Source organism: Wolffia australiana, chromosome 4 (assembly GCF_029677425.1).
Source record: "Wolffia australiana isolate 7733 chromosome 4, ASM2967742v1".
Classification (NCBI taxonomy): Eukaryota; Viridiplantae; Streptophyta; class Magnoliopsida; order Alismatales; family Araceae; genus Wolffia; species Wolffia australiana.
The window spans coordinates 22,771,689-22,796,055 of NC_135838.1; the positions used below are offsets into that span (position 1 = coordinate 22,771,689).

Below are 24,367 nucleotides of genomic sequence, written 5' to 3' on the forward strand. Positions count from 1 at the left end.
TGGTCGCGCTAACACTATATCTGTAAAAATTTTAGTCATATTTAATCACAGTACCCCTCTACTCAGAACTTGAGGCGTCTGTTTAAGGACTAGTCAGTAATCACTAACTGACTAGTGGTGCTGAAGAGGCGTCCCGGGATGCTTGACACGTGTCAGATCTGCCACGTCACCATCAGGACATGGTTGCGGTTGGTTGGCGCCTTCGCAGCCTAACGAACTGGCGTTGGCAGGCTATCATCGGAGGCTGTCAAGGGAAGAACACGAAGAAGAAAATTTCAATCCGCCGATCCTTGTTTTCTTTTTCTCTGGTATGATCTGAAGAAGTATTGAAGCAGTTTTCTGTGGCGATTATTTGAGTCTTTCTCTGTCTCTTCCGCTGTAAACTTTCTGTTAATCGACGCTTAACTTTCAGAAGCGGTGCACGCCACCCATGTTTCTCTCCCGGTGTCCAAATTCTTTTCTTCGTCACGAATCGGTCAAGGTATGAATTTGATCTCTTTTGTCTTCATTATCTGCGACATTTATCTTGATTGCCGAATTCTGACGTGAAAATCGATTGCGAGGCTTTTAGAAGACGCAGCTGGAAGGATTGGGTCATCCATCGGTGCTCCTGCCCTTTCCTCGCGTATTGGTTTGTTATTCTCTATTCCTCTTGAAAATACTCTGTTTGTTCATTAATTTCGGCATTTATGGGAGGAACTCGAGGAGCGAGGATGCGTTACTAAATCATTTTTCTCTCTTGCCCATTCGTTTTCACAAAAAGTGGCCGCCGAATATTCCCTACAAGAATGGGATCGTTACATGCCGATTCTGCACCTCTTCCACTGGAAACAGTGTCTTCTTTCTCCTGAAGAGAACCGCAGATGCATTGCCCAGGTAAATCTTCACTTGTGAGTTGCGGTACTTTGTCGTATGGTAACTTTTTCTACGTGGTTCATATTTCTAGGTCATTGGTTGATATACTTCTGAGATTTGCCTGACAGGGAATATTCTAAGGCCTTCGCCTAGGATGGAATTGCATGTATTTTGACACAGTCTGATGTTCTTGTCTAATCTCTACTTGGCTTGCGGAAAGTTCTTGATTCTCCTGGCAAAAAAGATAATACGAAATAGTCTTTTCGATTACCCACAATTTGGTTAACCGATTCATACTCCACGATTCTGGGGAGCGTTCGCATCAGTTACGACAACGATCCGTTATTGAATGTAAAATAATTGATACATCAGGGAGATGAAAATTTGTATCGGAATTTAAAAAGCGTAATACGAGAAATTTGACCAATTGTCTATCACCGTTTCAAGAGATTTTCCATCTCACTGGATGAATTTAATACCAAAAGGCGTCCCTATTTGAGTCTCGTAGAGATTTCTATAAACTATTTCTATTGCTCGCGGTACAGATTTCTATAAGCTACGCATGGTCCTCACTTAGTTCTCATAATTTTAGTTATTTTTTAAGAAAATAGTTATCAGAAGTATAATCGAGGCCTGTGGAATCATTGCTCCGTTCAAATAATCAAATCATGTATACATGTTCTCTTTTAGGGATATTAAGAAATGAGGCATAAAACTTATTTATTTTTTTAAGCTCGGTAAATATATAGTTTTGAGTCTAATCCAATTTGGGTAATTCTTTGCATATTTAATATAACTTATGTCATCTCCATCTGCACTGAGTTTCAGGATGTGTGGAAAATTGGATGGATGCCCATTATCCTATCAGTTGACCACGGCAGTAGGAGTCATTGCATTTACATTGTGGGGGTTAGAACCTCTCTTGCGGCTTTGTAGTGGGATCATATTAAGAGTAAGTTAATATTTTAGATTTTGTTTAAATCTTTTCCCTGGTATTTTTAACGATTTGTTCTTCACATTCACAGAGTAGCGATAGCAGTTGGCCAAAGAGCAAAACATACTACATTTTTACGTCTTATATCCGGCCTCTACTCCTTTGGTCCAGCGTCATGTTTATCTGCAGGTATGAATCCAATCGTTTCAAATCGTTAAATTTTCTGCATTGATGTCTCATTTTGAGTGCACGTGATCAGTTTATCATGTGTTTAGTAATCTGATCTTGATGTCCAGAAAAAAAATTAATCTGTGTTTTCCTTTATAATAATAAAAGCTCCTATCATGGTCATCTTTAAATTAGTTTATGGTCGTCTGACCTTCTCTTTATGTGGTTTTATTTTTTTCATTGACAGTGTAAACCTCAATGGAAGTATATTTCCTTGATTTTTTTGTTATGAAATTTACAGGGCGATGAATCCAATAGTGCTTCCGTCTGATGTGAGCCAGGCAGTTATGCAACGACTTTTGCATTTTGTAAAGTCATTATCGACTGTCTTGGCATTTTATTTTTGCTTATCAAGGTAACTGGTTTTTAATGATATTTCTAGTTTTATTGACTTAAGATTATGTTTCTATGATATTCAGAAGCCATTTAAGCTTTGTATCTCGCTGATGTTATGTTCGAATTCTAAGTAGCCTAGAACATAGTTGGAGAGATTGAGTATAGCTTGAGAGGAATATGGATTCTAAATAGCAAGATTGAAGAGAAGGACGAGGAATAGAGAAACCTAATATATAATCAGGGGAAGAAGATCTCTCAGCAGGCATGTATTAAATGACAAAGACACTAAGGTCTGGATGAGGGGAGAATTCATCTCCCTTTCATCACCTTGGCCTTGTAAGCTACTCCTGGAAAGTATAGCTCATTGTGTTACAAGCCTACTCAAAGTTGGGAAAGACCCCTTCCCAAGTTTGCGAGGGTTAAGTTTGTTTTTCAATAAGGATCTTATCCATTTTCTACTCTCTACTTATCTTTTTCTCTTCTTTCTGCTTCCGTCTTGCATGAGACATCAATTTTACTATCAGAGCCTAGGCAATCCCAGGTTCTGTGTGTTTGATGTGATGTTACCCTCTGAAGGTATGGAGTGCAAACTCAAGAATTTATCATTTATTCTGCAGCTTCTATGGTCTTTCACCTTGTGGCCATGCTATCCAACCAAGTCTCTTAACAGACTGCAATAAGGTTCCTTTTCCAGGACATAACAAGGCTGCTTCACTCAATATCCAAACTTTTTCATGCTGTTTCCTCATAGAAGAAAACACCAGAAAATTTACAACGTGCATCCCAAACCAGCCACCGCTATAAATGGAACATCATCTCCTACTGGTCCTCTTTCATTAAGTGTTGCCAACTTGCCAGTGTCTTCTCTGTCACTGTTTGCCATCTGGCTTCCCCCGGAGCACCTTATGACCACCATTTCATGCCAGAACCTGCAGGCCGACTCCTGGCTTCATGTATTCTGCTGGTATGCACCCTTAATTTCCTCCTCCAAATTTCCCTTATACTGTCACCACATATCCTCAAGAAACATCAGTAAGAAGCTTCAAGGTGCATCAATACGCTCTGGTTGCAAGGCCAAGACACAGATGGGTTATTTGTTTATGCTACTAAAACAAATGAAATAACTCAATAACTTGAAGTCATTATACATAAGCCAACTTAGGAGACATCGTGATAATAACCTCTTGAAATAGGCGTAATAAGCATCTTGATGAAGCTATGCAAAGTGTATTATCTGATAAGAGAGTATAAGAAAGGAGGAAGATGGAACTCAAGGAACAGAGACAGGCACTGTGTGAGAGGGAGAGGCCTGATCTCTCTTGATTTTTCATATCCTGTTGAGGTCAAGGAATTCCTATTTCAAGCTCTTTCCAACATTTGGATAGGATAGAAGCTTTGCCTTAGTTCTTCTTGCTTTCATAAATGACCTAGGGTGATGTAGCTAATAAGAATTGATACCTTGTCCCTTCATGGTAGAAACTTTGTGCGGCGGGAGGCAACTAGGGAAATGTTTCATAATGGATTCGACAGTTTTCAATGTTGCATCATGTTCAGGCTTAGCATCCCATCTAATCTGGACTTCTGTTTTAGCCAGCGTCAATAATTTGTGCAAGATTTCTTTTGGTGGGTATGAATACAGCTCTTCTAGAATACAGCTCTTCTAGAGGTACTTAAGTAAGAATGGATACCTTCCTTTCTGGAAGATGTGATGTACTGAATGGAGTTGCCTGAGAAGAGCTCTAGATCATTGGTGGAAGTTAACCAAATCCGACTCTTAGTATGTAGATGTAAATAATGCTTTCTTGCATGGTGAAACGACCTTACCAGTGAGGACATGGTAGAAATTCTTATAAAAGGAGAATTTTCCAATAAGTTAACATCCCTGAAAATGTTATTGATAGGACCCTGTTAAGGACTTTAAATGACAATGTTATCTTCAAAGTTATAGAACTTTAACTTTGAGGAATGTCACAAAATGTCTCTCTAGAGGGAGTTATGATATTGGACTTGGAGAAAGAAAGATAAGGATAGGAGAGATGAGTGATAGAGATAGAAAGATCATCATCTCTGGGTTGAGAGGGGGAGCTGTTGTCCGCAACAGGAAGCTCATCTACAAAGGGACAAGAGAAAAGGTCACTGCCTAAGAGAGTAAAGGGAAATAGGTAAATCACTGCTCATAACTCATATGTTCAATCTGGCGTCCAAACTTTCCACAAGCCTTAGGTTCTAGGGCCTTTGAGGGCCTTGGGCTGGACCAACTCATTGGACTGGAATCTCTTGTAAACCAGGCCTGATATTATATTGAGTATACACAAACAGCCAGATCTTACTTGGTCTTATCCATCTTCTTCTTCTCTTTATTTTTATACCTCTTTTGTTTATCTGTAAGCTTTTTTTTTGTTTCGCATATGGATCGCTCCAATAGATTTTATATTGTTCATTCATCTTCTTTGAAAATCATAAGATGTTATAAAATATTTTTTAAGACTGGGAAGTTTCTCAATGCAGCTTTATTCAGCAATCTCAAAAATACTTTGCAGATACAAATGATCCAAATGATTCAAAAAATGTGAGTATTTTTAGTTGGTGCTGTTCATTTTTTTGCTCAAAATATGAGACTCCAATTCCTTTTAATCTTGTGGAAAAAAGTTTTGTTGACCAAATTTGTTGTATTTTTCTTATGTTATTTTAGTTTAATATTGGTAGAGTAAATATTTGATTTATCTAAAATGTCATCTGATGCAATATTTCTTTGGAGCCATGTGATTTAGATTGGATGACATGCTTGGTATAGAGATATTTATATCAAAATAATTGTCCAAATCTGGGCTACATCATCCTGCATCTGCGAAAACTTCCAATCTCACAACACAAGTAGTGTGCCTCATTGCGTGATACTCAAATTTGACATTGTAGTGAGATACAACAGTCTGTTTATTGGAATTATGCAAGACAAATTTGCCTTGGAGAAATGCAGAATATCAGACCGTAGAGAAAAATTCAAGATGCAACCTTTTCAAGCCTGCATCATCAGAGTTCTGATAATTAAGCCCATTGGGCTGAGTTCCCTTCAGATGGGAAAGAAAACTCATTACCAAAAAATAGCATGTCACACTAATGACAACGAAATATCTAGCTGAGTCAAGGACAGTGGGTTGGGCCATCTCACCAGCAACTGACACTGACCTAATCCTGAAAAGGATCACCATAATGTGGCTTTGGTTTTGATTACGAGTGTATAGGATTTGTGAAAGATTTTGACTCCACTTAGCCAGCATTTTAGAAGAAATGTAGCACATGTTTTCTTCTATTATAGTGAGGATCACAGAACTTGGGTGACCTTAACCTTCCTCCATTTTTTTTCAAAAATGTTTTCATTGATCAAGGAGAATTCTAGATGAGTAGCATGCAATCTTAATAACCAAAAAATAATGAAGAGTTCCCAAATTTTTTGTATCATTATTTTCCCAGAGAAAAAATTTAACTAAAAGACATCCTAAGTGTCATTGCCAATGATAATGACATCCTGTTCTGTTCACTTTAGGGATTTGGTGAAAGTCAATATTCTCCCATGGGAATCTAGCGATAAACTTTAGAGTAGTACTCAATCACTGTCAAACAACATTATAATCCATGAACAAAATTAAATATAACTAAGAGATCAGGTGAAGCGGAGATTTAAGAATTGACTGGCACAACGGAGGAATCTGATATGAACCTGCATCTAGGTTCGTATCGGAAGGAGGGTAGAGGACGAGGCGAGGTAGAAGTTCCTGGAGTAAAGAGGTGAAACGGGAAGGATCCGAAAGGAGGCCGAGCAGAGGGGGTAGGGATCAGCCGAGGATGAGCCGCCTGAAGACGTGGTGAGGTAGAGACGATCATGAGGGACGGGGATCGTTGAGGGAGGAAGGGAGACCAGAACTAGACGAGGAGAGGGGAGGCAAGAAGACCTTAATTCAATCTACTTCTTGACTTCCCTCCTAAAGGGAGGGCACCCCTTTTTAAAGGAAATACATGATAGCCAAATAACTGAAATGCCCTTCTGGGCGAACATGACGAAACCACCCTAGATAGGTTGAGGATCCTATCAAGAATCCTATCAGAATCATTAGACTCCTTCCTTCCATGTTTCAGGCCTCTCCCACATCCAGCTTTCAGCCACTCTTAGCTGCCTTTAGAGTATCCCATGACTGACTTCTTGAATGCTTTGATTTCCCCCCTCACATATTCTTTATAGCACGCTCAGACATGTGCCTTTCATCTGGCACGTGTGGGTGTCCACTACGACCTCCTTAGCCTCTATCTCCAATAACATCCTAGGAAGGTCATTATCACTTTGTTAATGTAGACCGCTAACAGATGTAATTGGAGTGCATAACCGAAGGTTGATGATATGCATGATATCATCAAACTTTGCCCCATACCTATTTTGGAAAAAAAATTGCCCATACCAAAGGTTGATCTTGAAAATTATACTGTTGGATAGGCTAAACCAGGATATAGGTCATTTTTTAAATCTAAGTGAAAATTTTGAAACTTGAATATATTATGTTACCAGAAATTTTAGGTATGTAATCTAGGAGAAAATAATTATCTTTCTTCACCAGTATGTAAAGACGACAATACACTTCAAGAATCCTGATTGAGGAGAGTCAACGCCATATTGACGAACAAATAAAAGAAAGACGATAGGAAATAACAGATAGAGTTGGTTTTGGCCAGATCCACATCTCTGGCTCCGGGGAAGTCGAGAGGATCTCTCACTCCTCTCATCGCCTCAACAGACTTTTTGGAAAAGAAGTAACCTTTCCTTGCTCACATCTTTCTTTATTTACAGCCTTTGCATTCCCAACTCTTCTTGTGTTGCATGTGACATGTTTCTCCTTCACCTTTTCTTATCATGAAAAGTCCTGGGTAGGACCTAATGACATTCCCAAGGTTTCTGCATGAAGATCTCATTCTAGTCTCCATGTAGGAAGGCATTATGGGGATATATTTAATGTATTGTCATGAAAATAGAACGACCAGTGCCAGAAATATGTAATTGTACTCACCAAAGATAATGCTTCTTTATGATATCCTTTATAGTTCTGGGTTTTGTGTCAATCAGCCAGCTTGGACTTAAAACAATCAGTAGAGCCATTAGGGCCAATCTTCACTTTGAAAATTACATATTTTGGATAACAATGATTCCTGGATAAAACTGTTGTTGATCCTCACTTTTAAGGATGATTTCAATGGAATTTATCTTTAATAAACAATGTTTCCAACATATCACAGAGAAGAGAAAGTGAGAGAAAACCACAAGTGTGGTTCCTGAGGTAGTGAGAGGAGAATGGGATCATATCGGAGATGGGTCATCAAATTAATAATCCATTTGAAAGTGACTGGATAGACCAAGATATACAAATGGGATCTACAGGCAGTTCAGAGTTAGAAATAATTGTCTTCTGCAATAGGAGAAATTAGGGTCCAGCAATAGACATAGATAAACCAAATAGAGGCGTGCCCTCCAAAGTACGTGTAGAAATGACAAGTAATGACATTCATAAAAAGTACAAGTGGTGGTCTTGGCCCCATAGTTTCTGCATTCTATCCTAAAGGTCTCAGCATTGGACCTGTATACACAGTCATGACTACCCAGCCCTGATAACCAGCTCGTTAATCACAGCAGAAAGAATCACAAGAAGTGTGTTGGCTGGAACTCAGGGTAGTAACCTGCCCAAGGCTTGGGAAGTGTGGATTTAGCCTTAAGGATTGGCTGGTTAACTCATTGAAACACCACATTTTATGGTAGATGGACAATAAATGCTCATAAGTTCCATTTCAGAAACCTACTGGGGACTCATGTGTGAGGGGAATAAGAGAGAAGATAAGTCAAGGCCTCCAAACTTTGTCGGATGTATCAGAGCTGTTCCTAGCCAAATGCAGATTTGGAATTCCAAGTTCAATTCCACAGTTCTCTGTACGCAGCTCTAATCTTCCACACAAATATATTATAGAAAACTGAACAATAGGACCTTATCAAACACAGGAATTTAGAAAAAAAGGACCAATCACATGCAAATTTTTCTCAACTCATGTTTCATGCCAAATGGATCTATCAGATGAAATCCTGCTTTTAAGGGCTATGCTCTTCCATACTAAAGTCATGCATGCGCATAAGATCACAAGAATTCTTAAAAACTGGATGATTGATTAAATTCTTGCTTGTAACACATCCTGCAAGGATGTGAAGTTATCAATGTGAGAAGAACTGTGTGAAGAATCTGATACGACCCTACCGCGTAAGTATCAGCGGTCAAAACGCCGCAGGTCAACTTAGAAGTAGTAGTCCCATACAGAGGCTATAAATAAAGCGCCAAAGAAGGGAAGGAGGCATCATGAAAAGTTAGGTACACGATCGGGCTGGAGAGCGGGAGAGTCCCGGATCCAGAGGGAGGGTGAATCGTCGCCGATTCCCCTATTTTCTTTTATGTTCTGTTCTAAATTGTTCTTCCGTGAATGTCTCTACTCTTCTACTCCTCTTGAATTCTGGATTCGTGATATTGGACGCATAAATCTTGGAGTTGCATTTGCGATCTGCTCGGAGGCTGGGTTTTCTGATCTTCCCGATTCCGGAAGTATATCACTGGTATCAGAGCCCTTTCCTGAGTGAGGATACGGAAGCATTTCCACAAATTCTGGGAGGCAACAGATTCTTGGCAAGCCAAGATTATCGCTGACATCGGGGAGTCAACACCTCGAGTTTCATGAATCGCCAGCTGAAAAACTTCGGAGTACCTTCCTGATCGAAGGTTACGCAACTACTTCTTGGAGAACAAGGTTTGTTTGCCGTCATTGGGAGGCATCACGCCGAGCTTCAAGATTGCCGCCAAATCAAGGTCCTTGGAAGATAATCGTGTCATTGGTCGCAGCCGACTCAAATTCCAGATGGATCAAGATCTAAGATCGGAACAGAACACACTAGATTTACAGAGGCGCACAGCAAACGTTTTAGAACATGTTATGGAGCAAATTGCCTCTATCAATATCAGACTAGAGGAGCTCAGGCAGACACCTTCTACTAGCGAAGACGGCAATCAACACCAACGAGTTCAACCAGCGCCACCGGGTATTAATCAAAGGTCAGATTTGAACTCACCATTTAAACGAGGAGATCTACCTATATTCCAGGGATATAATGCTGAAGGGCAGATAGCCTGTGCTGATCGATTTTTCTATCTACATCCTATGGACGACCAAGATAAGTTGCACTTAGTCTCTCTACATCTTGATAATTAGGCCCAAAATTGGTTTGTTTTTATGGAAAAAGAAATAGGTTTCCGAGATTGGGATAATTTCAAACTGTTGTTTGCCAATTGCTACGGCATTTCATCCTACAAGATGTATCAAGAACTATTTGATGTGCATCAAACAGCTTCGGTTATTGATTACAGGGATGAGTTTGAACGAATTCTGTCCCAACTTCCCAAAGTGGCAGCCGAAACCAAAGAATATGACTATCTACATGGGTTAAAGCCGGAAATTTGTACAGAAGTGTGAAAATGCAGGCCGTTCGGTTTGCAGGAGATGATGGATATTTCAGTCCAAGTTGAAATAGACTTGGGAGTTCTTTACACGGCTTGGAAAAACTCTCCTACTTATCATCAACCAGCACAATACTCGAAACCGAATTATCAGCCACATATTCAAAGGGTGTACACACATTCTAAGCAAAATAACCCTACGGTACCAGCTCCAAGCAACCAGTCAACTTATACTCAGCACAACCATGTACAACCACAAAGAAAAAGAAATCTTCGATTCACCGAAGCCGAGTTTCAACAGAGAAAGGAAAAGGGCTTTGTTTTCATTGTAATGAAAAATTCTTGCCTGGACACCAATGCAAAAAAAATTTGAACCTTATTATGGTAGTGGACAGGTCTGCGCCAGCCGAAGAGTCAGAAGATGAAGTTGTACCCATGCAGACTGATGACTCTCCAGTCAGTGATAAATCAGCTTTCTCAGCTCAATTATCTGCGTTTATCTCCCAAGGACCGTCTCCCAACCACACTATCAAACTATGGGGACATGTAGCAGGCCATCCAGTAAGAATACTCATCGATAGTGGAGCCTCACACAACTTCATTACACCGGAGATTATATCCGAAGCGTCTCTCCAAATTTTTGCAAGTGCTCGATTTGATGTACGACTGGCTAATGGGACCATGCAAACATCCGTGGGAATATTTCTGGGCGTGCCCATTTATATGCAGGGTATAGACAATAGTCAAGATCTTTACCCTTTTCCAATGGGAGCAATCGATGTGGTATTGGGGGCACAATGGCTTTGAACACTTGAATGGTTTATAAGTAACTACAATCTGAGAATTTTGAAATTATATGACAAGGAGTAGTTCACAAACTCCAGACGGATCCATACTTCTTGTCGGCCTCCACTCCACTCCTTTCAAGTGCGCATGATATTATCAACAGCAAGAGGCAATTCTGAGCACTATATGCTGCTTGCGATACGAGGCAGCCACGGTATTCACTATTCGTAAATCTTCATATATTGATGCTTTCAGTATTCATTATCCTTCTGTGTTTGAATCTGTTTTGCAATTACCACCGAAGATAGATATGGATCATAAAATACACCTGAAGCCTGGAATACCACCTATTAACTGAGGCCATATCGATATTCATATCTCCACAAAAAATTCCGATCGAGATGTATGGATCCATGGATCTATGTGTCTATATAGACCCTGTTCATGGATTAATGAAAATGCGCAAAAGCTTTATTTGCCTCTGCCATTTTATGAGTCTCTTCCTTTTTGCATATGGCATCGCCACTCCCTTTTGCAGCATCTACTAATTCGGAACTTAATGAGCTACAAAGCCTCAATCAGGATCTGATCTCTACCCACATTATCCGACCTTCTACAAGTCCATATTCCAGTCCTGCTCTCGTAGTCAGAAAAAAAGGTGGGGGGTGGCAAATCTGCATTGATTACAGAGCCCTAAACAAGGTCACTATCCCGAACAGATATCCTATTCCGGTAGACGACGAGTTATTTGAACAGTTGAATGGGGCTACATTGTTCACTAAGTTAGACCTCAAATCTGGGTATTATCAGATCAGAATGCATGACCTTGACATTCATAAAACTGCATTTAAGACACATCAAGGACACTTTGAATTTCTGGTGATGCCATTCGGGCTACGCAACGCCCCCTCAACCTTCCAGGCCCTTATGAATTCTGTTTTCTGGAAGCAACTTAGGAAGTTTGTATTGGTATTTTTTGATGACATCCTGGTGTACAGCAAAACTGCAGAGGAGCACGAAGACCATTTAAATAAGGTTTTCCAAATTTTGCAAGACAACAATTTACAAGTAAACCCAAAAAAATGCCTATTTGCACAAAATTGTAATGAATTTCTGGGTCACAGGATTTCAAATCTGGGGTTGGCAACTGATCCTAGCAAAATTTCCACCATTTCTGCATGGCCATCCCAAAAATCTTTGAAACAACTCCGATCATTTCTGGGTTTAGCCATCTATTACCGATGCTTTATTGCCCATTATGCCTCCAAATCTCACCCTTTGACATCACTACTGAAGAAAATTCTTTTGTTTGGACCACAGAAGCTGATCGAGCCTTTTCAGAGTTAAAGACAGCACTTACTACCGCTCCAATACTGAAACTACCTGACTTCTCAAAGCCTTTCGTTGTTGAAACTGATGCCTCTGGGTTCGGTCTGGAAGCAGTACTAATTTAAGATAAACATCCGATATCGTATTTCAGCAAGGTACTCAGTAATCATTCCAAGCTAAAATCAACATATGAATGAGAGTTAATGGCCGTGGTACTATCAGTCCATAAGTGGAAGCACTACTTATTGTTCCAAAAATTTTTCATGCATACGGACCAGTTTAGTCTGAAATTTTTGAATGACCAGAAAGTTCCCGAGCATTACCACAAATGGGTATCCAAAGTATTGGGGTTCAACTTTGAAATTCGATTCAAAGCAGGAAGACACAACACAGTGGAAGATTCCTTATCCAGATCTAATGTGGCTGAACAAGTACAGTGCAACAGCATTTCACTGACACAGTGGTTAGACAAAGTTGTGTTGGAAAAAGAGATTGCCCAAGACCCAAGACTATCTAAGATCAAGTAAGCGTTACTCAATCCTCCACAACACCACATTACTCATTACAGGGCAACGTGCTTTTATATAAGGGTAAAATAGTATTACCTTCAGATTCATCTCTTATTCAGCTAATTTTACAAGAGTTTCATGATGCCAAGATTGGAGGACACGGGGGAGTACTTAAAACACAAAAATGTATTTCTCAACAGCTTCATTGGCAAGGTATGAAGAAGAAGATCCAGGAATATGTTGCCGCTTGCCAAATATGTCAACGACACAAGTCATCCACACTGTCCCCTGCTGGATTATTACAACCCCTTCCTATACCAAATCCATGGATTTCATTGAAGGTTTGCCAAACTCGGACGGGTATAATTCAATACTAGTGGTAGTTTGCAGATTGAGAAAATACTGCCACTATATTGGAGTCAAACACCCTTTCACGGCATTCGATATTGCAGGCATTTTTATCAAAGAAATTATCAGATTACACGGTATTCCACGTTCTATAATCTCAGACAGAGGCAGTACTTTCACTAGTCAATTTTGGAAAGAATTACACAAACTTCACGGCACATCATTGAAACTCAGTTCCTCTTACCATCCTGAAACGGATGGACAAACCGAAGTCATGAACCGAAGCTTGGAATGTTATCTACGCTGCTTTGTTTCTGAAAATCCGAAGAAATGGGCACACTGGTTACCATGGGCAGAATATAGTTATAACAGTTCTTTTCACACATCCATCAAGATGACCCCATTCAAAGTCGTCTATGGGAGAGATCCTCCACCAACTATTCGCTACGGTTCACCCCCATGTCCACTAGACTCATTGGACTCATTACTCAATGAGAGAGATAAAATACTGTCCAGGTTACAAAACCATCTCTCCAAGGCACAGATAATCATGAAAGGGAAAGCTGATCAACATAGGCGAGATTTGGAACTTCAAGAGGGAGATAAAGTATACTTAAAAATTCGTCCTTATAGAATGAAGTCCTTAGCAAAACGCAAGTCGGAAAAACTTGCGCCAAAATACTTTGGTCCTTATACGATTATTAAAAAAATAGGACCAGTAGCTTATAAACTGGACCTTCCATAAACTGCCTCTATCCACCCGGTTTTCCACGTCTCAAACTTACGAAAAGTAGTGGGTGATGATGTTAATATTTTACCAGTGCCTACTAACATTTCTGACGAATGGGAATGGCAGGTATATCTAGAATCGGTGCTTAAGAGGGGTTTTACCAGGACAGGGATGCAACTTCTTATCAAGTGGAAAAGCCTACCAAATTTTGAAGCAACATGGGAAGATGTTGACGTGATTACAAAGCAATTTCCAACTTTCCAAATTGAGGAAAATTTGGATCTCCAGGGAGGGAGTATTGATACGACCCTACCGCGTAAATATCAGTGGTCAAAACGCCGCAGGTCAACTTAGAAGAAGTGGTCCCATACAGATGCTACAAATAAAGCGCCAAAGAGGGGAAGGAGGTATCTTGAAAAGTTAGTTACACGATCGGGCTGGAGAGCGGGAGAGTCCCGGATCCAGAGGGAGGGTGAATCGTCGCCGATTCCCCTATTTTCTTTTCTGTTCTGTTCTACATTGTTCTTCCGTGAATGTCTCTACTCTTCTACTCCTCTTGAATTCTGGATTCGTGATATTGGACGCATAAATCTTGGAGTTGCATTTGCGATCTGCTCGGAGGCAGGGTTTTCTGATCTTCCCGATCCCGGAAGTATATCAGAATCCAACCAGGTCTTTCCAGAGGCAAAGGGGGCCAAACTACCCCCTTTATTTTTGGCCCATCAAGGGGTTAACTCAGGCCCAAGCCAAGGCCCACTTTGGAATATGACTCTCAGGCAAACCCTAAGTCATTAAAAAGGAAGATCAGGCAAGGAAGCATGGAAAAAATCTTGTAAGAGCTTCTCTACCTCTCTCAATCTCCCATAATGTCCACCCTAGTCCTACCTCTTCCTTTGTGATCTTCTAGTATCATTGTCGACAGTGAAGCATAGGTAGATCACAGAGACAGTGGGGCGGACAAGTGATGGATTCCCTCGTTTTGTTTGTACTTTTCTTTTGCTGTTTTTCTTCAGTACTATTAGCTATAACATTGCCCTTGGATGCATCATTGAGTTCAATCGTTAGAGAGAGGAGATGGGTCTTACTAAGTTGATGTGATGACAAGACTGTGGACACCCTACAAAAAGGGTCCCTCTTGTGGGAAAGCAGGTGTACACGAGGGAGTACATTCTAAGAGGGAAGGAAGGCATGAAGGAGGGGGCCCTAGCGTAAAGTCTCGGGGGAAAGGCTATTGGCCATTAGGTAGGAGAGAAAAAAGGTCACCAGAGAAGGGATGGGGTCACCGGCTTGTTGAGCCAGGTTTCCTCTTAGCATTGAGCCCAGCGGCCTTATCGTCACATGGCTGGTGCAGGGTATGGATTTCCTCTTGTCTTCCATGGCCAACATACTCATTGCTCTTTCAGGCCAGGGCCATGCCTACAGATTGCCCTATCCCTCTTCCAAGTGATGGCGTGATTGGTCATTATCCAAAGTAATCAGATGGAATCCCTCAATAAAGAAGTGGTGGTCCTCCAGGATGATGCCATATCCTGATAGATTCCACTCCTCGCCAATGACAACACATAGAGGACATCCTCGTCTGCCTTGTAGAGAAGCTTGCTCAAATGGAAGCATTGTCATCCAGCTCTCTTCTGTCACTCAAGCAGACACTGTTCTCCCCTGAACTTCAAAACACCGTAGCACACACTCCATTCTTGGGGGGAGGAAAGGTCAGGTGGATCTCCCAATTTTCTTGGCTAAAAATGCAAATTGCTTGGTGTGTTAGGCTGAGCATTATTGCCAAGATAAGCCACCGTCAGGACATTTGAAAGATTTTAAAGCAAAGCTCAAGAGTCATTTTGACTTTCCTTCATATGACATCTAGAACTCCTAAATCTCTATCAAAGCGACTCAATTTTAGTGTTCCAAGGGGACACTAATGGCATCGCGTCTCCACTGACGGGATGCCATTACATTCTAAAACTGTAGACTTCCATGACACCATGGAGAACTCCGTTGACGTGGAACGTACTTTGAAAAATTCATGGGAATCCCCCAAAGGTGAAACACATCCAAGTATAAGCATGTGACAGTTGATGGCCACGGACCATGCCTGAAAAACAATTCCACCTTCGCTAACGCCATCCTTGTCTCTTCAATGACCATAGTGACCATAATCCATGCTGGGCGTGGATGCCCATCTCCGTGATGGTGGACGACGCAGCGCACAACACAGTTCACTGGTACCATGGGAGGAGACAAGCACAACATTTGAGGCACTCATGTTTTAAAAGTTGGTCACTCTTACCAACCATGGCTATACATCATCAGAATTTCTCTTCGAGTTATATCTTAAGGACCTTGTGGCTCACACAGAATGGTATGCCTCAAACCCTCCAGGCCAACAATTACCTGAACACAACGTCAACACTAACCAAGGGGCCATGCTACATACTTAGATATGATCAAAACTTCTTGAACTGCAACTGGAATTGACGACTAATGCACCAGAAGGGAGCTTGTTCCATTAGAGGTCCTCTATTTTTTCCTTGCACTATTTGATTAGATCATGGCAGTCCCTCCATACGCCAGGTTGAGCGCTAGATTCCTCTCGCAAAAGGTTCTGCCCAAGTCAACAAACGACCCCACCATTACTCTTACTTTCAAAAGAACAAGATAAAGACATAGGTGTAATACCTCATGGAACCCCAGATTATTTGATGCTGTCAGGCCGCATCACAATATTGCCCTATTGGTGGGAAAGAAAGACAGAAAATGAGATTTCTGCGCAGACTATTGTGCCCCGGATAGAGGGCCAGTTCTAAACTGTTACCCCATTCTGGTCATTGGGAGGATATTTGACAAATTTAAAGGGATGTTCGTCTTCTTGAAGCTGGACCTGGCCTCAGGCTACCACCAAATACATATGAAGGAGGATGTTATTCGAAAAAACAGATTTCTCAACTGAAAACTGCTATGAATGGGTTGTTATGCCTCATGAAAGTGCTGGGCACCTTATAATACTTGATGAATCATGTTTCCAACGCCCTGCATTGCAAATGTATGCTAGTCTTCTTTGAAGTCATCTTTATATATAGCTAAGATTTTGTGATGCATGTAGGTCATCTAAGGCACATCTTTTGCATCTTGGAGCATGAACTGTGATTCAACCAAAAGAAATGCAGATTCATGCAATTGTGGTGAGGGTTAGAGGTTAGGGCTCGGGGTTGACGTATCAAGATCCAGTCCGTTTGATGCTGGCTGCCATACCCCCTAAAAAAAAGGCAAAGGATCTCTGCACCATCTTCGAGCTGGTGGGCTATTACTGACTCTTCTTCCCTCAGTATGTAACACTACTCACCTTGGGTCCTTCTTAGTAAAGACATGTTCACATGGAACACTAAAGCACAATATTTGGATACTCTCGAAGCCCTAGCTGTTGTGTTACCCAACTTCTAGGAACCATTTGAGGTGGAATTGGAACTGTCTTTATGAAGAAAGACTGACCAACTGCATACTTCAGCCAAGCACTTGTGCCCTTGGCTTGAGTAAAACTGACATATAAGCACAAATTAATAATTTTTTTGGTCATCCACAAATGAAAGCATCATTTGATATTTGAATTTGGCTTTTGCAACGAATGATTCAATATTGTTTAAGATTTCTACTGGAGCAGAGGGGGGAAGATCCTAATATCACTAGCTGCTAGAAAAAATCTTGGTCTTCCAATTTGACATTTAGTGTGAGTTGGGTTGCAAGAGCCAACCAGAAGATCCCTTATTGCACATCCCTCAGTTTTATGAGGTATTAACTTACTTTTATAAAGAGGGAGCCCAGGTATGCATGGAAAATCTAGAGGAACCAAAGCTGTAATGCATGCGGACACAAGTGTTGTCGCAACCTAACAGTGTTCCCCACATAATCATCCTTAATGGCTCCTGCTTCAAAAGGGACACACAGAGGTCTCCGTGACATCTGAACTCTTTCCCTGAGTTTTCCATGACTTCCATGACTCGCCGTGCAGGGGCCATGGCAGGTTTCTGAAGGATGTACATGTGGATGAAAGCACAAGTCTTATAGGTGGGCACGAGGAGCAACATCGAAGTATATATCAACTCAGGCCTCATATATTGAAACAAGTCAGAGATGGTAGCTTCCGCTGGTATGCTACAAACCCTATTGATTCCCAGATTTGCATTTGGGAGAATCGATCGATGGACTTTATTAAGATGTTACCACCATCAAACAAGTACAGTGCTAGACTGAATCAGCAAGTACGCTTCTGTAGAAAAATTATGAAGCTTCATGGAGCACCCAAGACCATTATCTCTAAAAGAGATCAAATCTTCATGAGAGCCTTCTAGAAAGAACTATGTAAGCTACATGGCACCTATCCACATAGGAGCTCAGCATATCATCCAGAAATTAATGGGCAAACATAATTTGTCAACTAGTGCCAATACTTTGCTTTGAATTAGTGTCAATACTTTACTTTGATGCTTTGAAAGGGATAAACCCAAATTGTGGTGTTTCTGGCTGCATTGGGTGGAGTATTGTCAGGAACCTCATGCTACTCAGCGATACGCATGACACCAGTACACACCGTATGAGAGCACCCTTCTACCCTTGTGTATCATGGCTCCCCACATTCCGAATTGACACCATTGATCTTCTTATGGTTGGCTACGACAAGATACTGCAGCTGTGCACTAGAACATCTATGGAGCTCAAGTGTTGTTAGAGTTGGCTATGGACAAGATAAAGAGGGAAGTGACATGTGAGGAGGGAGATGTTGTCCTCGTAAAGCTGCATCCTTATTGAATAAAATCCGTGGCAAACATAGTGAACGGGAAGCTGGCTCCTAAGTACTAAATACCCTTTAAGATCATGTCAAAGATTGGTAAAGTGGCCTACAATATGGACTTCCCAGCTCATGCTTCCATGTGCAAGGCGCAAGGAGACTGATAAGATTCCGCCCGGAACGTATCGTGTAACACTCATGTAATTCAACAATTCAATGCAAATAGTTCGACGATTCAATGCCAATATTGTTAATAGCCGGTAGAAGGGGAATAGGGAAGGAGAGGACGAGAGTTCCCGGGGTTGAGAGGGAGAGAAATGGGAATGGTTGGCGGGTGTCGTCGGCTCCGCATCGAGGATGGCACGTCGACCTACAACCGCAGGAGGAGAGAGTGAGGAACCCGGAGAGGGAAGTAAGGAGGGGGAGTGAGACTTACTTCTGATTGCCTGCCTCCCCCGCCCGCGGGGAAGTGCTTAAGTAGGATTTGGGGTGGTGTGGTCCCATTCTGGCGGCACGGGCCTGGCTCGTACTTTCCGTCTTGCATACACCCGCTGCCATACTTTCTCAAGATGTACAAACGCATCCTTGCCCAATTCTTTTGGCAAGGAATGAAGCGCGACATTAAGCGGTACGTCAATGGCTGTCACATTTGTCAACAAAACAAGGCGTCACACCTCGCTTCGGCTGGAATCCTCCAACCTCTACCCACTCTGCGTATTTGGGAAGACCTTTCTATGAACTTTGTGGAAGGCCTGCCCAAATCAAACGGCCTCGACATCATCCTGGTCGTGCTGGACTGCCTCGGCAAATACGCCCATTTCCTCGGCCTTCGTCACCCGTTCTCGGCCAAAGAGGTGGTCGACAAGTTCACCAAGGAGATCATCAAATTGCACAAAACGCTGACATCCATCATCTCCGACCGGGGTCGCATCTTCATGAGCGGGTTTTGGCAGGAGTTGCATGCTCTCCAAGCCACACAACTCCGCCACAGCTCCACTTAAATCCCGGAGACGGATGGCCAAACCGAGGTGGTCAACAGGAGCCTGGAAACTTACCTCCGTTGTTTTGCAGGAGACGACCCTCGTCGCTGGAGTACTTGATTGTATTGGCCCGAGTTCAGCTACAACACTTTGCATCACTCGGCCATCAACATGTCCCCTTTCGAAGTGGTCCATGGCCGACCACCACCCACCCTCCTCCGCTACGGGTCGTCGCGTTCCCCGAATGACGAAGTCGACCACCTCCTTCGCGACCGAGATGTTCACCTCGACTTCCTACATCAACACTTGGACCGTACCAAGGCCACCATGAAGGCGCGCGCCGACCAACATTGCCGACCGGTGGAATACCAAGTGGGTGAGCAGGTCTATCGCAAACTCCGCCCTTACCGCCTGCAATCCCTCGCCAAGCGGCCCTTCGAGAAGCTCGCCCCGGGCTACTTCGGCCCCTACCCCATCCTCCAGCGCATTGGCCCTTCGAGAAATCGCGCATATCCATCCCGTCTTCCATGTCTCCCAGCTCAAGCGTGCCGCACCCAGCACCGTGCCTCCTCAACCTCTTCCGCCACTACTCACAGAAGATCACACTTGGCAAGTGGTCCCCTCCAAGGTCACTGCTTTTCGTCCATCCCCGGAAGGCTGCCAAGTCCTCACTCACTGGGGGGATCTTCCATCGTCCGAAGCTACATGGGAGCTAGCTGCCGTCATCCGGGACCGTTTCCCCTCCTTCCAGCTTGAGGACAAGCTGCTCGAAATAGGGGGGAGTATTGATATGATCCGGCAGAGGGTGTATGCGAGACAGAAAGTACGGGCCAGGCCCATACTGCCAGAACGGGACCACACCACCCCAACTCCTACTTAAGCACTTCCCTGCGGATGGGGGAGGCAGGCAATCAGAAGTAAGTCTCACTCCCCCTCCTTACCTCCCTCTCCGGGTTCCTCACTCTCTCCTCCTGCGGTTGTAGGTCGACGCGCCATCCTCGACGCGGAGCCGATGACACCCGCCAACCATTCCCGTTTCTCTCCCTCTCAACCCCGGGAACTCTCGCCCTCTCCTCCCCTATTCCCCTTCTACCGGCTATTAACAATATCGGCATTGAATCGTCGAACTAATTGCATTGAATCGTTGAATTACATGAGTGTTACACGATACGTTCCGGGCGGAACCGTATCAGAGACACAAACTGAGTAGGTCCAAACCTGCCTTGCCACTTTGAGATGTAGTGGATGATGGAACCTAAGGCATGGCCACCATCAAGAAAACCCCAAGCGGGAGCAGAGGTGCTGATGTAGTGGCGGGGCCTGCAGAAGGTGGAGAACTCATGGGAACATGCCACCATCTATAAGAGGAAGAGTGTCACTCAGATATTGGTGTAACAAGAGCTCTTTCATATCTCTTCTTAAGATTTGATCATCATTTATATCTGCAGTTAAGGTTTAAGGAAATACATTTCTCATATTCTCTTTAAGATGTTTTGCATTTTCTACAATCATGCTCACAAAATGATGTTGATATACTGAGTAAAAAATCCACAAAACTTCCCAGTATTTCGATTCACCATCCAAAGAGAGTGTGCTTCAAATTGAAGAGAAATAAAAGGAGAACACAGTGTCTTGATCGGTAGAAGGAAAAGAGAAGAAAACGAGAGAAACTCCAGGAGCTCTCCCACAACTGGCCGTCGGGCTAACTCCTCCGACTGCTCCTGCTCCCTCGCCCGCTCAGGGTCAGAGATGAACGAAAAGACTTTCCCTTCCGTCTTTTCCCTCCGCGTTTTCTTTATCACCTTGGCCTGACGCTTCAGCGTCTGTCTGCTGTAACGGTCCCGCTCTTATGAACCATTTTCTCTGATACGCTTTGCTAAGATATTTATCAGATGTCTTAGCCTCTGAGCTGCTTCATCTGGCCCTTTTCCTCAGAGGCCTTGATTTTTTTTTTGCATAAATTTACATTTCAGGCAGTTTTTTGCTTATTTTTTAATTATGAGATAAAACATGTCAGATGCTTCTGCATCCACTTTGAGAGACACCTTTTCTTGTCTGCTCTTTTCTTCTTGAAATTCTTGAAAATTACGAACTGTTTGCAGTAGGTTATTAATGTATGGTTGGTTCGGAATGTTTTAACGTTAGGTTGGATTTCGTTTTGCTGGAAGAGCCTTGTATAGCTCAGCCTGGGTCGCTGCAGTTTCTCTGTTCATGGAGCTTTTGGGTTTCCCTGCTCAGAAATGGCTCACTGCTGGGGGTCTTGGTACAGTTTTGCTCACCCTTTCAGGCCGAGAGGTGAAGATCTCACTTCATTGCTACTTCCAATAGAATGAATTACTCCTTGAATAATGTTGTGGGAGGAGTTTTAAAATTTTCATTCACAGTTTTTTTGTTATTAATGCAGATATTTACAAACTTCCTCTCAGGCATTATGATCCAAGCCACTCGACCCTTCGTTCTAAATGAATGGATACAGACGAATATCCAAGGTTATGAGGTTTCTGGCACTGTTGAGGTTTGTAATGGGTACTCTTTTTTATCTAGATGTTGCGACAGCTTATTCCCTCTACGCTACATGAATACAAATCCACGGTTTTTTGTGATATTTGGTGCAGTTTTTAATTGATTCCTCGTTCTTGTGTAGCATGTTGGATGGTGGTCCCCGACTGTAATAAGAGGCGAAGATCGTGAAGCCGTTCATATTCCTAATCACAAGTTCACCGTGAGCGTTGTGAGGAACCTCAGCCAAAAGACTCATTGGCGCATAAAGACCCATATCGCCATCAGCTATTTGGACGTAAACAAGATTGGCGTAAGAGCAGACGCTTTCAATACTACTTTTAATGTGTTCACTTATTCATTGTTTTCTTTGTTGGTCTGTCTTTGTTAGAATATCGTTGCAGATATGCGCAAAGTACTAGCCAAAAACCCTCAAGTCGAGCAGCGCAAACTTCATAGAAGAATTTTTCTGGATAATATTGATCCAGAAAATCAGTCTCTTCGGGTGAGTACTAAGTCTTTTTCTTTTGACCCGTGATTTCCAAGCAATGGCTCAACAAATGGAATAATTGATCAAATTTAGTTGATATTACTTGGGCACTGCATGGCTCAATTATTAGATTGTCTCTTAATTGATCTCTTCTAGTGACGCCATCAACTAGGGTCGTAGATGTTCATGTGGATGGGTCAACATTTTTCGACTTTTTTTTATTTATATGTTGATGCTCTGTCAATGTCAACTTCAACAGTCAATGATAGCCTCATCAAACTCAACGTCCAAGTCAACCTCTCTGAAAGTTGTCGACATCTTCTAGCCCTTTCTTTCAATTTCTATGGGGGATATAAGTTTGAGTGAATGTTCTGATATTTCAATCTAAAATCTTCTGGAGGCATTTAAATACTCAATGATATACTGTGATATAATCTACGCAATGTTAGAATAGTGATACGTATAGATACTTTTTCCAAGCAACAATAAAACTGCCCAATGTTGCTAGTCGCTATGGTCGTAACAATCTACATTGATTGTACCAAAACCTTCCAAGATAAACAGAGAGAAAGGAGAGAGTGAAGGAATAAGGTAGAAGATAGAAGAGATGATGGAGATCCTCGCAAGAGCTCTCCCCTCTGGTCATAGGTCAGATCCCATTCCCAGCCCTCAGTTGCTATTGCAACTGCCTCTGCAAAGGTTGCCCAAAAGATGCCTTCTCGTTTCCCGCTACTTGTATTTTTGATCTCCTGGCACGTGCGATATTTCAGTATGCATGTGAGCTCCTCAAGACTGAATTTTCTTCTTCTTCCGGTGGTATTTCTTTGAGAAGAAATGCCTTGTATCATACTGCTTGTTGCTGAAATTTTATCGATGAGCTAATGGGTTAATTCCCATGGAGATATATCTGTTCAGAATAACACTTTTTTGTTGAATTAAACTATGTTTTTACACCTTTGGATTGCTGTAGATTCTCATATCCTGCTTTGTGAAGACATCTCACTATGAAGAATACCTCTGTGTCAAGGTAAACAAAGCTGAGTTCCAGCCACACTCCTAGTTTTTTCAATCTTTTATTCTGTATCTATGTTCTGGTCCTTGAATTCATTTATTATGTCTCTCACTTTCAGGATGCCATACTGTTGGATCTTCTAAGGGTCGTTAGCCATCATCAAGCCCGACTTGCCACCCCAATCCGAACTGTCCGCAAAGCTTACAGTGAGGGTGGTGCAGCAGAGGCGACTCCATTCAACGAGGAGACTATTTTCTCAGGCCCTGAAGCTGCAGAAATTAAGAAAACAGCATTATTGATGGATCAAAGTGTCAAAATAAATGGCCAAGAGGACGAAGTTGGTTCTTCAGAAGGAGAAAGGCGACAACAGAACAAGGAAAAGACAGCAGATGACTCTATTGGAGAAAACCGGAAGAAGTTATCCAACGTTAAGAAGCTTGGAACTCCGGTGCTGGTCTCTTCGTCAAGTTCAGAAGTTCTTGAAGATTCTTCTCTGACTACAAATTCCAAGACAGAAGAGGACAAGTCCCGAGGGCAAGAGGAGAAGAATCTTGTTCTTGGATTGGCCATTGACGGTGCCAAGAGGACTCTACCCATCTGACCAGATCATTGAACCATCTGATAAACTTTATGGATGCTGACCAGTAGAAAATAGCTTTCTAAAGCAAGACCCTAAGATACCTTTTCTGATGGATCTAGGAGTATGACTGTAAGTACCATGACACCTAGCTCCTCATTGCTCCAGAAAGTCAGTGGCTTCCTCAGTGGCTCAAAGACCTGGAAGAGTAGGCAAACAGCTGATGTGCACTCTTAACACATTCCTAATGCATTAACCAGAATGGCTCAGTAGCCCCCTTCATGCATTAAGTTTAATGTGCACTCGTCTACCGTGGGAAATGTGATAATACCACTAACCCTAATGTGAACATCTCTCTCTAGTATTTAATTCCTCATACAGTGCTTCATTCACCAACTATTAGGGTAGGGCGCTACTTTGTTATTCATATATGATATCCATTATC

General features: G+C 42.3%; 1 protein-coding gene across 3 annotated transcripts; it reads left to right on the forward strand.

The window, feature by feature from the left end:
- The first annotated feature begins 223 nt into the window (after positions 1-223).
- LOC144702439 (mechanosensitive ion channel protein 2, chloroplastic-like) lies at positions 224-24,367 on the forward strand. 3 transcript variants are annotated; one of them, XM_078574482.1, is made up of 14 exons: positions 224-308; positions 413-481; positions 572-631; positions 764-876; positions 1,684-1,807; positions 1,881-1,978; positions 2,259-2,372; positions 4,862-4,922; positions 21,490-21,639; positions 21,749-21,859; positions 21,989-22,156; positions 22,235-22,348; positions 23,304-23,360; positions 23,464-24,367. In XM_078574482.1, the coding sequence occupies exons 2-14, from the start codon at positions 431-433 to the stop codon at positions 23,944-23,946; spliced, it is 1,704 nt and encodes a 567-aa protein (XP_078430608.1). In that variant the 5' UTR covers positions 224-308; positions 413-430; the 3' UTR covers positions 23,947-24,367. The 3 variants fall into 3 exon arrangements, with proteins under 3 accessions (XP_078430608.1, XP_078430610.1, XP_078430609.1); XM_078574484.1 differs by having other exon boundaries at positions 572-625; XM_078574483.1 differs by having other exon boundaries at positions 575-631.